The following is a 14,729-nucleotide window of genomic DNA, read 5'->3' on the forward strand; positions in this document are numbered from 1 at the left end:
TAATTGCATATTTATACATCCTTTATAAGGGCAAATGCCTTGATTTGACCATCATCTATTGGCAGCTAGTGGATAGCCCTACTCTTTGTTGTTTCTCCTCTGTTTGTATTGGCTTTGATTTTGGCTTGTTTTACTTTTATTTAAGTAGCTTGTTTGTCTTATACTATGCTTTCATTTCTTGCATTATGGCTAGTGGGTCGAATGGCAGTGCTATCTTCAATATTGAGAAGCTGAATGGCACCAACTACAACTATTAGAAGGCACAAATTTGGTAGGTTCAAGTGCATAAATTATAGATTAAGCCATTCATACATGAGGATGTAAAGCCCAAACACTTTGATGCTAAGGATTGGGATGAACCGGATGAGTCATGTAAATCTACAATTATTTTGTCACTCTCTAAGCAGGTCTACAATAATGTTGTCTCTAATGTTGAGATATCGAGCTCCACTCGTGATATGCCAGGGTGACCGTTGTGCATTTATATCACCGACTTGTCAGTTGTTGCAGATGCGGTTGGTACACCGCCCATGAATAATAGCTAGATGACAGCTATCCTTATCTACTCTAGTTCGTGGCTCAATTAGTATGCCACCTTAGTTAGTTGAGTTTGGTTTGAGACCCATATATAGGGTTCTTCTATTTCTATGTACTAGAGTTCTTTTTGGCTTACACAACTAAGAAGAGGAAAACTGTTTTTAGCCTCCACCTTTGTGTGTATTCTCCCATTGTGCAAGCAATAAAGCTACAAGTGAGACTCCTTCCTTCTCTCCCACAACCTTGACATGGTATCAGAGCCTTGTTCATGGTAAGGAGCTCAAGAAAGCAAATCAAGTTCGCGGTGTTTTGGTAAGAGGACCAGTGTTGCTTTCATTTTTCTGTTTTTGGAGCAAGTCTCTGCAGGTAGCACAACCGGGAAGTGCAAGAGTGCATTGTCTCATATTGAGACGCCCTTCGCGGTGTAGCAAGAGGAAAATATATGATGCGGGAGAGGACTTTAGCCAATGGTTGCTCTGTTTTTTTTATTTGAGGCCATTTCGGGGCTTGTTTTGGAGGCGGAAGATTTCTGCACGCACTCAGGAAAAGGCCGTGTTTTATGCTGTGCGACCACTGTTCTACAGGTCGGTGAAAAGTTACTGTAGAAATTGCATCGTATGCCTGTGTGTAGAGACATTGGGAGTTACAGAATCATCCTTGTTGCCTGTTGATGCAAAATCGTCACTAGGAAGTGACTGTGTGGTCAAATACCACTTTCGTCAGTTTTGCAGATTTGCCCTTGTGAGGGTGAAGCTGTGTTTTTTGCAGTGACAGAATTTTTTGCAGTGTTCTGTAATGGCGTCTGATTCTCTTTCACAGATTGTCACTGAAAAGCTTGACAAGAACAACTTCCAAGCATGGAAGTTTAGAATGACAAATTTCCTTATGGGAAAAGGATATTGGAAATTCGTTGCAGGAAATGAAGAAGAACCACTTCTTCCTAATGTTCCAAATCAACAGCAAATGCAGGCATTTAAGGCATGGCATGAGAGAGCCAGAAAAGTTATGTACTGACTGTCTATCAGCATTTTAGACTCTATGATTATGCATATTCAAGATGCAAGTACGCCAAAGGAGGAGGCATGGGATACTTTGTCAAAAATTTATATCACAGATACGCAAGCCAAGAAAATGCAGCTCAAGCAAGAGTTGCACAATGTGCAAAGAGAAAGTATGAGCATCAATGACTACCACATGAAGGTGAAGAAGATTGCAGATGCACTTGCTTCCACTGGGTCGCCAGTGGAAGATGATGATTTAGTTTCTGTGACCTTGAATGGTCTAGGAAAGGATTATGCACAGTTCCGAACATCCATTTTCATCCATGAAAGATTTCCTGATTTTGAGGAGTTAATTGCTCTTCTAATTTTTGAGGAGCAGAGAAATGGCAGTGCATCTTCTTCAAGAGGAACTTCAAAAGAAGCTATCTTCTACTCAAATGCTGGAAGAGGTAGAGGCAGAGGTAGAGGAGGCCGATTTGGAGGCCGTGGTAGAAATCATAATATGCAGCAAACTCAAGAAAACCAGTCCTATGGAGGAGGACGTGGTAACTCTAGAGGCAGGGGGAGCCAAAGAGGTCGTGGTGGATGGCAAAGAGGCCAAAATGCAAATAGCAATGTTGAATGCTACTACTATGGTAAAATGGGTCATATGGTTAAAGGCTGCTATAAAAAGCAAAATGACATCATGAATGGAAAATTGCAACAAGGAAATTATGCATGTTCTAGTAGACAGGGTGATGACAGAAATGAGCATTTGTTTATGGTGCAGCACATGACCAATTCTGTGACAAGTGCAAAAGAAAGCAACGATGTGTGGTATGTTGACTTAGGTGCATCAAACCACATGACAGGTCATGCAGAATGGATGCAGGATACAAGGAAAATGGAAAAACCATGATTTGTGGAGACTGGTGATGATACTACATATCCTATTGTGCAGATTGGAAAAATTCCTTTGTCTATGCAGGATGGAAAAAATAAATACCCGTCGGATGTATTTCATGTCCCGAATATCACCAAGAACCTAGTTTCTGTTGGTCAAATGGTTGAGTAGGGCTTACAGGTCGGATTTAATTCTCATGGATGCTTTGTTGAGGATATGAAAAATAAAGGTCGCTTGATAGCAAAAGGAAAGAAGAAAGGCAGAATGTTTACGTTGGAAGTAGACATAAGTGAATTGAGTGCAGCAATGTTTGCACATGGGACCGGTGTAGTTGCAGATATTGATATCTGGCTTAAACGCATTGGTCATGTTAATGTACAGCGACTTAAATCAATGCAAGCCCAAAATATTGTTGTAGGATTGCCTAAATTCAAGGTTGCAAAAATGCATAAGATATGTGAAGCCTGTCAATTTGGAAAACAGGCAAGGAAACCATTTCCTAGACATGTCCAAGAGAGTAAGAAGCCATTGGAATTAATCCACTCTGATGTGTGGACTACTAAAGCTGCATCTCTTAAAGGTTGTCATTATTTTGTCACTTTTATTGATGACTATAGCAAAAAAGTTTGGGTGTATTTTATGAAAAAAAAAAGTGAAGTTTTTGGGCATTTCAAAACTCTTAAAGCTATGGTTGAAAAAGAAACAGGCCTGCAAATAAAATGCCTAAGGTCAGATGGAGGGGGAGAGTACCTCTCAAATGAGTTTGCAAGGTTCCTGCAGGAGCATGGCATAAAGCATCAATATTCATGCTGTCATACTCCACAACAAAATGGAATTGTAGAAAGGAAAAATAGGCATATTGGAGAGGTATCTCGTGCCATGTTCAATGAAAAAGACTTGCCAGATTTTTACTGGGCTGAAGCAGTTGCTACAGCAGTCTACATAATGAACAGGACTCCCACTGCAGCAATACATGGGATGACTCCAGAGGAGAGGTATACTAGTAGGAAACCAGATATTTCTCATTTGAAGATTTTTGGTTGCATTGCCTATGTTCATGTGCCAGATGAGTTGAGATCCAAGTTGGATCCAAAAGCTGAGAAGTGCATCTTTATTGGTTACTCTCTGCAGCAAAAAGGGTATAGATGCTATAACCCTTCTACTCATAAGTTTACAGTGAGTAGAGATGTTGTTTTTGATGATATGAGTAGCTGGTATAAACCAGTAAATGTGATTGATAATGTAGATGCACAAAATGGTAATGCTGCACAGAATTCACAGCAGGAGTCATAAGATATTAGTGGACTTAGAGTCCTCTAGCAGTGGTTCACATTCTTCGCCATGGATAGACAGATTAAGATCAGGAGAATCTTCTCAAAGCAATGCAGATAGTGGTATGCGGGTATCACGAAAAGGAAAAGAGAAGGTAGATCAGCCCATGTTTGATGTGAATGCAGGTCACTCTTATGTGGATGGTGAATCTAGTGGCTCAGAACAGAGCATTGATGATGAGTTGGGTATTCCTTCTATTATTACACCTGAAGTAAGGAAGACCAGGGATGTTTTGAGAGCACTTAGGAGTGAACCTACCTTGTGCAGGTCTACCAGAGCTAGGTAGCCTGTGGATAGGCTGAAATATGATGGATTTACAGCCATTCACTATGCCTATATGGTCAAAGTGATACAGGAACCAGAACCCACTTCTTTTGAGCAAGCCATGGGAAAAGAAAAATGGGAGAAAGCCATGGATGAAGAAATGGATGCCTTGGAAGCAAATGCTACATGGGAATTGGTACCTTTGCCTAAAGGTAAGAATGCAATTGGTTGTAAGTGGATTTATAAGGTGAAGCACAATGCAGATGGTTCTGTGAACAGATACGAGGCAAGATTAGAAGTCAAGGGGTATGCACAAACATATGGCATTGATTATGAAGAAACATTCAGTCCGGTTGCAAGGATGGAAACTGTAAGAGCAATCATTGCTATGGCTGCATCAAAGGAATGGTCTTTACATCATATGGATGTAAAGAATGCCTTCTTGCATGGTGATTTGCAAGAAGAGGTATATATGGAGTAGCCACAAAGTTATGTGCATATTCTTCATCCTGAGTTTGTTTGCAGGTTGAAGAAAGCCTTGTATGGCTTGAAGTAAGCACCTAAAGCATGGTCTGATAAGATAGGACATTATCTTGTCACTATTGGCTTTCATATTTCCAAGGTAGATTTCTCACTTTATGTGAGAAAAATAGAGAAAGGTATTATGCTACTAGTCATTTATGTTGATGATTTGATTATGACAGGTGATAGTGATGAAGATATCCTTAATGTGACAATGCTATTGAAGCAGAAGTTTGAGATAAAGGATTTGGGAGAGCTGCGTTATTTCTTGGGCATTGAGGTGATTAGATCACCAAGTGGGATACGTCTCTTGCAGAGGTAGTATGGATTGGACATGCTGTCCAAATATGGGATGACAGGCTGTAAGCCTATTTCAGTTCCTTTGGAGCAGAATGTGAAGCTGAGCGTAGATGCAGGTGAGCTTCTCAAAGACTCTACTATGTACAGACGCATAGTAGGGAGTTTGATTTATATGACTATTACCAAGCCAGATTTGAGCTATGTTGTTGGATTGGTAAGTCAGTTTATGCAGGCTCCAAGGAAACCGCATTTGGATGCGGCTAGACGCATACTCAGGTATGTGAAGTCCACATTGCAGTATGGACTACTTTATGAGAGTGGGGTTCAGATACAGTTGTATGGATACACTGATGCTGATTGGGCTGGTAGTATTTTTGATAAACGAGCTACCAGTGGATATGTGTTCTCTTTTGGGAGTGCTGTAGTCACTTGGAGCAGCAAGAAACAGCCTACAGTTGCCTTGTCGAGCATAGAGGCTGAGTGCAGGGGCGCAGCAATGGCTGCATGTGAGGTAGCTTGGTTGCATAAGCTACTTTATGATATGCATCAACCTACAGATGGGCCAGTTGTCATTTATTGTGACAACATGAGTAGTATACACTTGGCAAATAACCCAGTCTATCATGCTATAACAAAGCACATTGAGGTGCATTATCACTATGTGTGGGAGAGGGTTTTACTAGGTCTTATTGATCTAGTTTATGTCAGCACAGAGGATCAGGTAGCTGACATATTCATGAAGGCATTGGGCGTAGAGAAGCTGCGCAAGTTCAGAGACCTGCTTGGTGTGCAGGAATTGGGATTGAGCTCGAGGGGGAGTGTTGAGATATCGAGCTCCACTCGTGATATGCCAGGGTGACCGTTGTGCATTTATGTCATCGACTTGTCAGTTTTTGCAGATGCGGTTGGTACACCGCCCATGAATAATAGCTAGATGACAGCTATCCTTATCTACTCTAGTTCGTGGCTCAGTTAGTATGCCACCTTAGTTAGTTGAGTTTGGTTTGAGACCCATATATAGGGTTGTTCTATTTCTATGTACTAGAGTTCTTTTTGGCTTACACAACTAAGAAGATGAAAACTGTTTTCAGCCTCCACCTTTGTGTGTATTCCCCCATTGTGCAAGCAAGAAAGCTACTCCTTCCTTCTCTCCCACAACCTTGACATCTAATAGGCAGACCCATCAGAAGTTACGGATAAGATTCGTAATGTCTATGATAAGTAATCATTACCTCTCAAATGTATTGGCTAAAGAAACTCATGGACTTTCATATAAAGGAGGAAATTCCATGTCTATCCACTTAAATGAGATTTATTCCATTTTTAGCCACTTATCTTCGTAGGGGATTGAATTTAAGGAAAATCTTTCATCCGAGGGAGAGTGAGAGATTGGTATGTGAAGCTCTTCTCTTCTTTGTTCTTCTTCCCCTTCTTCCCAAAGTGAGCTTGGAGTGATTGAAGCTATGGAGGTGGAGTGCACTTGTAGATAAACTATAATAAAGAGGTAAATAGGTGAGGTCACTACAGTATTTTGTAGGAGTATCCAATGGTTATGTGAGAGTCAGGCATAGGTGCATCATTGGAAGTGTTTGAAACAATATAAGAGAATGAGCCTAAAGCATCCAATGGGGCATAAAGATTTGAGAACCCCACTAAGTTTCTTGCCAATTTCTTATGGACGACCTTGGAAACATTATCCTTTTTTATTGTTCATTTATCTCTCCTCTCCTTTATAATCCAATCATCATGGGCTATGTTTTCGTTGCAATGGTTGCCATCCTAGCAATCAATAGATGACCAGGATTGTTGAAAACAAACGAGAGGAGAGAAGTGAAGCACCCAAGAACACACACACACTAAAGCAATGGAGACTTGAGAATACAGAGAGATAGGGCTGAAATCTTCTTCTTCCACACAAAAGAACTAAGCCTATAACATGATAAATACTTATATGAAAGTACCACAACGTATGTACATGTGATCACTAAGTGTGAACTTGCTAGGAAAGAAGAGGTGGCATAAATAATTGTGCCATAACCAAGGATGGACTACATGGGTATAGTCCAACTATGGAATCACTTGCATATCCTCATGTGGGTCACCTAGCATACGGCCTGTGAATAATATCATGCCACATCAGGAAGGCATGTAGTGGATGTGAGCTTATGTAGAACTCAACATCTCAACAATTGTTGCTCTTAAGCTTAGCTCCTTCATCCACCTTGGGCTTCTCCTTTAGCTCTTTGACACATCTTTAGAGGTAGTATCTTGTTTGCCTTTCCCTTTCTTTGGCCATTTCTTGGCAAAGTGGCCAACCTAGTGATAGAGGTAGCATTTTTTCGGGAAGGTTGAAATCTTAACTTCACAAAGAGCTCAACTTCTCTTAGGTCTTGTAGATGTAACACTTCTAGAGGTTCCCCCTTCTTGAACCATAGTACTAAACACATAATTTTTCCCTTGGAAGGGCAACACTAGCTTTTCCAAGTTTACAAGCAATGGTAGGGTATACAAAACCTTACCAAGGGAGCGTGCAATCTCTCTAATATGGGTGTTGAAGATCTAATGAAGACCTTGAAAGAAAACCCATACTAAGCACTGAAAGAGCAACACTTTTGAGGGTAAAGAGCCAACTAACTGTATGTATTATATTCCCTTTGTATTCAACTGAACAAGAGAGAACCATGTCCCCCTTAGCCTTTGAGCCAACAATGGCATGGGAGAAACCTCTTCCAATAAACTTAAAGTGGATCAATGAGCAATGTGGCTAGTAGGATGAAGTGAACCACCTAGGGAATCGCTCCTCAAAGGGAAGCCTTCCCATGAAGTACATACACAAACCGACAATACCCAAATCATAGTATTGAGCATTGTACAATGCTTCCATTGGGGAAGGGCAACACTAGCTTGGTGGAACTACTATGTGTGGCTAGTAGAGCGCTCTTCTTAGCCTTGTTAAGCTGATGCATATCAATGAAAAAGCTTTGAAAACTATTTCAAAATCCACTTGAACATTGTTTACCTGATGTGTATAAGATTCCACTTCCATGCCAACCTTGGAGTCTTCAAAGAGCCAACATCTAGGTTGTTCTCCTATGTCACCAAATTCCCATTCAAAACCAACATACTAGATGCGTGTTTTCTCATTCAAAACTCACTCTCGCTCCTCCTCTCCTCTTTTTCATAAAGACATTCTTTTTGCATTGTCTTATTCAGGTGTTATTATTCAATTGTATCATACAATATTACAAATTTCTCAACCATGTTGTAGTTTTGGTATCACATAGTGTGTTGTCTTAAATATTAAAATCACTATCTTCTACTCATGAAGAATTTAATAGTCATAGTGTCATTAAAAAAGGCCCTCCTAGACATATTAACTAGTAACAAGGTTTTACATTTTGCAACAGCTTCTCAATCAGCCACCATTAAGCTCCCCAAAACAAGTCCATCACAAGATGAATATGATCACATTATTATATAGAAAAAAGTTCATCTAAGGAATACACATTTGGTTGTTGAATTAAAAACGTAAAAACTATGCATATCTTCTAACAACATAAACAAAATGAACGAGAAAGTAAATAATATGTTTGTTTTGTTGTTTTTCGCATTACTTATTTCTTATTACAATTATATAATATATATATTCCTAATTTAAAAAGCATAATGCATACATACACAATATTACTAAAAGTATATGTCAAATAAAAATATGTAGTTTTTACACTTAGTCTAGCCTTTTTGGAATGCATAAGGAAATTGTGATATAATGCATAGCATGTACCTAGAAATACATTCAATCAAAAAATAAAATTACAAAAGTTGATAACAAATCCATGTTTTGTGCAACTATAATTAGCATAAGTATAATATATTATCTAATAATGCATATTAATTAACATATATATTATTTATTATGATCTTATTTAAAATAATAAATATATTTAAAGAAAAATTATAAGGACTTAAAAATATGGAAAAATCATTCCTCAAATGTGTGTGTGCGCACGCACACACACACACACAGCTTCAAAGGGAGCCGTATCCATTTGAAGGAAGGGTTACAAATAAACGGCCACACAGAGCTTCAAAGGGAGCCGTATCCATTTGAAGGAAGGGTTACAAATAAACGGCCCTTCAAAATAAAGTGAACAATATTTAGAAAAAAAAGTTGTGCCCTTTAAATCCCTCTACTAAGGAAAGGGGACTATTCCTAAGGCCTTGCACATGAAAGGTCGGGAAACCCTTCAAATTAGAGGCTTGGCAATTTCGTCGTAATCTCGTCTTTCTCTTACGAAGAACATTCTATTTCTAACTTTTCTAACAATAATTTGCAACATAAATGTCATATTGACCTTCTAGTTTCATGGATGAGCCATCGAAAGAGCAATACCGGAGGAAAAGTTTCACTAGAGGAAATGTCTAAGAGTGCTGACTAGCACTCGGACCCTTATCATCTGGAAACAGCACTCGTGCCATGTCGAAAGGCTTATCTTCGATGTGACGATCAACAAGCTCAAGGCATGCATCAACCAGAGAGGGGGGGGGGGGGGTTGGACGCAGCGGTCGTCCGCCGCCGACGTAGTACTTATCCGATTGCATTGTATGTCGTTGTGAAATCGCGACTTGTTGCCAAATGCCAATCGCTCCACGAGGCTTGCTTCCGTGCGGTAATCGAAGACTAGGGCAAGAAGGCGGCATCCCACCACTACTAAGTAGGCTTTATGCAAGTGAGGTAGGCACCGAGCAAGTCAGCATTTTGGTGTTGACCGGTACTTTGTCAAAAACGGAAAGCTCCGCCCAGGACTCTGCTATAAATTCGAGGGGGTGCGTTCATCCTTGCAAGTTGCCACCTCCATCTCTAACTACTCGCTTTTGTCGTCTGGTATATATCTATCCAAATCACCTCGCAAAAATCTTATTAGCTGCTGCATCCACACCGACGATGGCTTCCCTAATTCTCCGCAAGGGCAGTCTAAGCCCTGCAGCTGCCATCTCCAGCTCTGCTACAGTTTTCCTAGTGCTCGCCATGGCCCTCACCATTAGCATGGGCAGCTATGCTGTGACGTCGGCCGCAGCTGCGTGCGTGGCGCAGGACCGGGCGGCGCTGCTGGCCTTCAAGTCCGCGGTCACCAAGGACCCCTCCCAGAAGCTCGCCACGTGGAAGTCCTCCACGCCGGACTGCTGCTCCTGGGAGGGCGTCACCTGCGACGCCAGCAGCGGCCGCGTGGTCCAGCTGGACGTCTCGCAGGCCAGGATGCAGGGCACCCTGTCACCCGCCCTGGGGTCACTGTCCGAGCTGCAGGTGCTGAGCCTGCTGGAGAACAGCTTCCACGGCAGCATCCCGCCGTCCCTGGGCCAGCTCAGCAAGCTCCAGCAGCTGTCGCTCGCCAACATGATCATCGAGAGCAGCAGCGGCAGCGGAGGCGGCCTCACGGGCTCCATCCCGGCGTCCTTCGGGCAGCTGCGCAGCCTGCAGGAGCTGGACCTGTCCTACAACAGGCTCTCGGGCCCGCTGCCCACCTCCATCGGGGGCATGGCCAGCCTGCAGCACATCCGCATCTACAACAACCAAATCAGCGGGCCCATCCCGGCCTCCTTCGGCCTCCTCTCCAACCTCTTCAACGCCGACCTTGCCCTAAACCGCCTCTCGGGCGTTGTCCCCGACGCCTTCACGGCCAAGCTCACCAACCTCTTCTTCCTGTACCTGGACCAGAACCGCATCACGGGCCTGCCCAAGGACATGAGCAACCTTAAGAGCCTGCAGATCGTGCATCTGGACGGCAACCCGCTGGGCAGCAGCGGCCCGTCCGCGATCGCCGGGCTGTCTACCCTGCCCAATCTCGGGGAGCTCCATCTCAGCTCCTGCGGCCTGTCGGGTCCCTTCCCGCAGTGGGTGGCCAACCTCAAGCAGCTCCAGGACAACTCCGACGAGGTCACCCCTGTCATCGACCTCTCCCACAACGCCCTAACCGGCCCCATCCCATCCAAGCTCGGCTACGTCGCCAACCTGCAGAGCCTGGCCCTCTCCAATAACCGCTTGTCCGGTGCCATCCCGCCCTCCCTCGCCAACCTCGACTCCCTCCGCTTCCTGCAGCTGCAGCAGAACCAGCTGACCGGCAGCATCCCTGCCTCCTTCGGCACCAAGCTCCAAGGCCTCACCTTGTTCAACGTCTCCTACAATCAGCTCTCGGGCCGCATCCCGCAGCAGCAGCCCTTCACGACCTTCCCTGTCTCCTCTTACCGCCCTGGCAATGCGGCCCTCTGCGGGACTCCCCTTCCGGCATGCAAGGCCAGGAGGCTCAGTTAGTTTCTTAGAGAACCCTGAGAACCCAATGAATAAATTCTGCAAATTAATTGGTGCGTCTCTTATAAAGTATTCGCATAACAATATATTGTAGAATAGGAAAGGAGGGAGTGATTTGTGAACCCGATTTTGATCAATAGACTCACTCACTCTCTCTCTTTCTCTCTCTCAATTTTACCGATAGAAATATTAATAAAGGGCATTTTGGGCAATCGAGCGGACTCAAAGACAGACAGAAAACAACAGCCAAAGCGTTGCAAAAACATAAGCTACAATGACAATAAAAGGGAGTCATGAAGCAAGCATGACCATGGTGGTTCATATGATATGGATTCACGCGCTAATCACCTTTCTAAGGACCACACAAATAGAAACCAAAACGTTGCAAAAGCATAGGCTACAATGACAAGACATCATGAAGCAAGTGGGATGAATACGGTGCATATGATATGGATTCACACACTAGTCACCTTCCCAAGCATCACATGAACAGAAACCGTGGAACTAACTTGCCACAGTAACAATCTTCCATCATGGTCCACATGACCAAAGATTCCTAAGACCAAATAAAACACCAATGAATTGTGTGTCCACCAAATGTGCCAAAGACGAGCCCAGTATAAAGTGGTTGTGAATAGTATCTAGCCCAAAAGTTGAGAATGGATGATTATGTGTTGATGTGTAATTGATATCTATACTTCAGAAATGGAACTCCATGCCTATATAATGCCTATATAATTACTAGGCAGACAACAAAAAGATGTGAAGGAGTCAAATTAAATTAGGTATAGAAGACATATCTACCATTGGAGATATTTTGACATCGTAGTATATCCCTTGCTAGGAGACCCCCGATATAAAGCCTCCATGTAAGAACTTTCCCCTAGTACGAAAGTTTAGATCTCCGCAACTCAAAATTCAATTGCACCACTTAGCTTTACTATCCCAACAAGACCAAATTTTATTTGCTTTCTCTTTCACCCATCTCTTATCCTCAACTGTCTTACGATAAAGCTAATTGGTTTATCATTTTAGGAAATCATGATACCAGCACACAAAAATCCCAATAGGCAAAAGGGAATGTTACCAAAGTTGTTCCTCGAAGCCTATCCAAGTTAGCCTATAACCCCACAAGGAACTTGAATGTTACAACAAAAGGGATAAACCTCAAATTGATCAGGAATGACATCATCTCATACAATCCTCAAACCAAGTCATGCCATCCTATTAGACATGTCACATTCCAAGTCCTTATTAGGCTACTCAAGCAGCTTGGATGTGACTGGGACCCTAGCTTGCAATGAGTTAGTCTCCTTGTTAGAGTTAGGGAGACACCATGTAAAGTGAAGGATCTCCTTCTAGAAGGCAATGAAGTGTGAAAGGAAAAAAAACTACAATAGTTAGATTTCTTAAGTTGAATTCAAAACACGCCACCAAGAGGCCTAGATTCTAGTGCAACCATATGAGATGCCAACTTCCCCAATAAAAGTTGTGGCAATGTCTCCCCAAGGATGTTGTTACTCATGCGAGGACTATAACATTGACATTTGCAAGATTATCGATCTGTGAATTTTTTCTCAATAAAACATAACCCTTTTCTATTCAATCTGTAAATAACCCCTTTATATTACACCCTTCTATATGTAAAAAATGTATAAAAATGGTATTTTAAAATTACCTTATTTTGAACCCACCTCATGCACACATATATTCATGAGTAACTTACCCGAGACCTAGGCATCCAACAAGGCAACAACACCCAAATGTTTTAGCATGGTAACATGTTTCCAAGAGGCTCATACTCAGTCGAAATGATTTTTCACTTTCTTCATAGCATAAAACAAACAGTTTGCAACACTTCATGCAATGAATTGTGTTCAAGGAAGCAAAGGTGAGAAGTAGGGGATTACACTTATCATCACCATCTATTCAACTTTGAGGCACAGATGTAGAGGTCATCCTTGATATTTTTAATCATAAACTTCTTGTGAATCTGTGATATCCAATCAAGGAATGCCCAACAAGCCACATCTATCCTGATAGGATATCCCAAGTGTCTAGTAATCTCTCCCCAAGAAAGAATTCAACAATGCCCAACCCAAAGCATGCATGTCCCTCTTTATACAATTTATGAAAGGAGAATTCTATGCTTTGATGTTGGGGACCAAGGAGAGGAAGGAACTTTTGGTAGCAATCAAAGCACTACAATCATCCAGTTAGATGGTATCTAGACCATTCTCCAAACTTGTTAACAAAAACAAGTGAGTGGATCTTTGAGCTTATCAACATAAGCTGAGAATATCTCATTTGTGGTGCTTCATTACAAACACCCAAGGAGATTTTTTCTCGCTCTTCTTCCTAAGAGGTAAGACTTGGCTCACTCTTAAGACTAGGGTAATGACAATCCATTTGCCCATTTTTCCAAAGAGGAGACATATAGTAATACCAAGACAAACCCCAATGCCCATGCACTTGCGTAGGCACACCTATCTCAATATCCACTAGATACTATAGTGTCTCAAGATCGTGGTTGCATTCTAAGATGAATTGATCCACCAACTGGCCACACCTAAAACAATACCCAAAAAAATTTCCCCACTTCAATTGTTTTTAAAAACACAATAAGTGCCTTAGAAATTACTTTGGTGGGAGCTACCGGTGTGCACGGGAGAGGAGGGTACTCGATTGGTCAAGGTAAGCTCACTACACCCCATAGGTAGGGAGGGCGCATTGGCTATGTGAGAGGTAGCCATGGCTACTAGGCTTGAAACGCTTGACCAATAAGCGGTCCGTAGGTCTCAAGGGTTGAGCTTGAAGCTCCCTTCATTTTGGTTTCGTTGCTGGGACCAACGGAATCAAGCCTTGAGCACTGCGCGCTTCGAATCATGCATAGAGGTAGGGTTTTCAGCCCAAACTGGTGCTTGAGATAGATAGGAGATTTAGGTGGTTTGATCTTCGGAACAAGTAAGTAGTTTGGTTTGTTGTTGAGTACGCAAGTAGGTAAATCAACCTTAGTCACTATTTTTTATTTTTATTGGGCTTAAATAGGATTAGGACCAAGGAAATAGGAAAAACAGTAGGGTTTTTTGCTGTTGAAAACTGGTTGAAAACTGGGAGAAAGGGGCATAAAATCTAAATCTTGAGTAGATAGGTTCAAGAGGGGCAACCATAAGGTTGAAGGAGACTTGAGCAGGGTAATAAGAGGCTCAAAAGGTCAAGGGAGTCCTCATTTTGCAGTCATACATTGAGAGAGACAGAGACAGAGACAGAGAGAGAGAGAGAGAACTTGAGAGAGTGTGTGTGAGTGCAGGTACAAAAGGGGTTCGATCCGGTCATTTTGATGTCACTCAGCCATTCCAGGTATTCCTTGACCTTCTCTGAGTTATGCTTGTTTGATCTGGAAAGTTGGAGCTTGTACCAAGATCCCCACACGTAGTATTTGTCACATGCGCCCTCGCAACTGCACCGCGGCAAACGCAGTCAGACTAGGCTGCAGGTGTCCGAGTCCCAGAATCGGACACTTGGACTGTCCGAATCTACCAATCGGACCATCCGACTCGGACCACCCGGTCCAATCAGACCA

At 42.5% G+C, this 14,729-nt stretch overlaps 1 protein-coding gene across 1 annotated transcript; it reads left to right on the top strand.

Annotated features, from left to right (window-relative positions):
* Positions 1 to 9,669: 9,669 nt before the first annotated feature.
* LOC148008052 (uncharacterized) lies at positions 9,670 to 11,313 on the top strand. Its single transcript, XM_087674510.1, has one exon. It carries the CDS (start codon positions 9,785 to 9,787, stop codon positions 11,147 to 11,149), a length of 1,365 nt encoding a protein of 454 aa, XP_087530636.1. The 5' UTR covers positions 9,670 to 9,784; the 3' UTR covers positions 11,150 to 11,313.
* Positions 11,314 to 14,729: the final 3,416 nt, after the last annotated feature.

The sequence above is a fragment of the Lygodium microphyllum genome, unplaced genomic scaffold (genome assembly GCF_053477565.2).
Source record: "Lygodium microphyllum isolate KBCC unplaced genomic scaffold, Lygodium_microphyllum_v1.1.10 scaffold_474, whole genome shotgun sequence".
In the NCBI taxonomy this organism is placed as follows: Eukaryota; Viridiplantae; Streptophyta; class Polypodiopsida; order Schizaeales; family Lygodiaceae; genus Lygodium; species Lygodium microphyllum.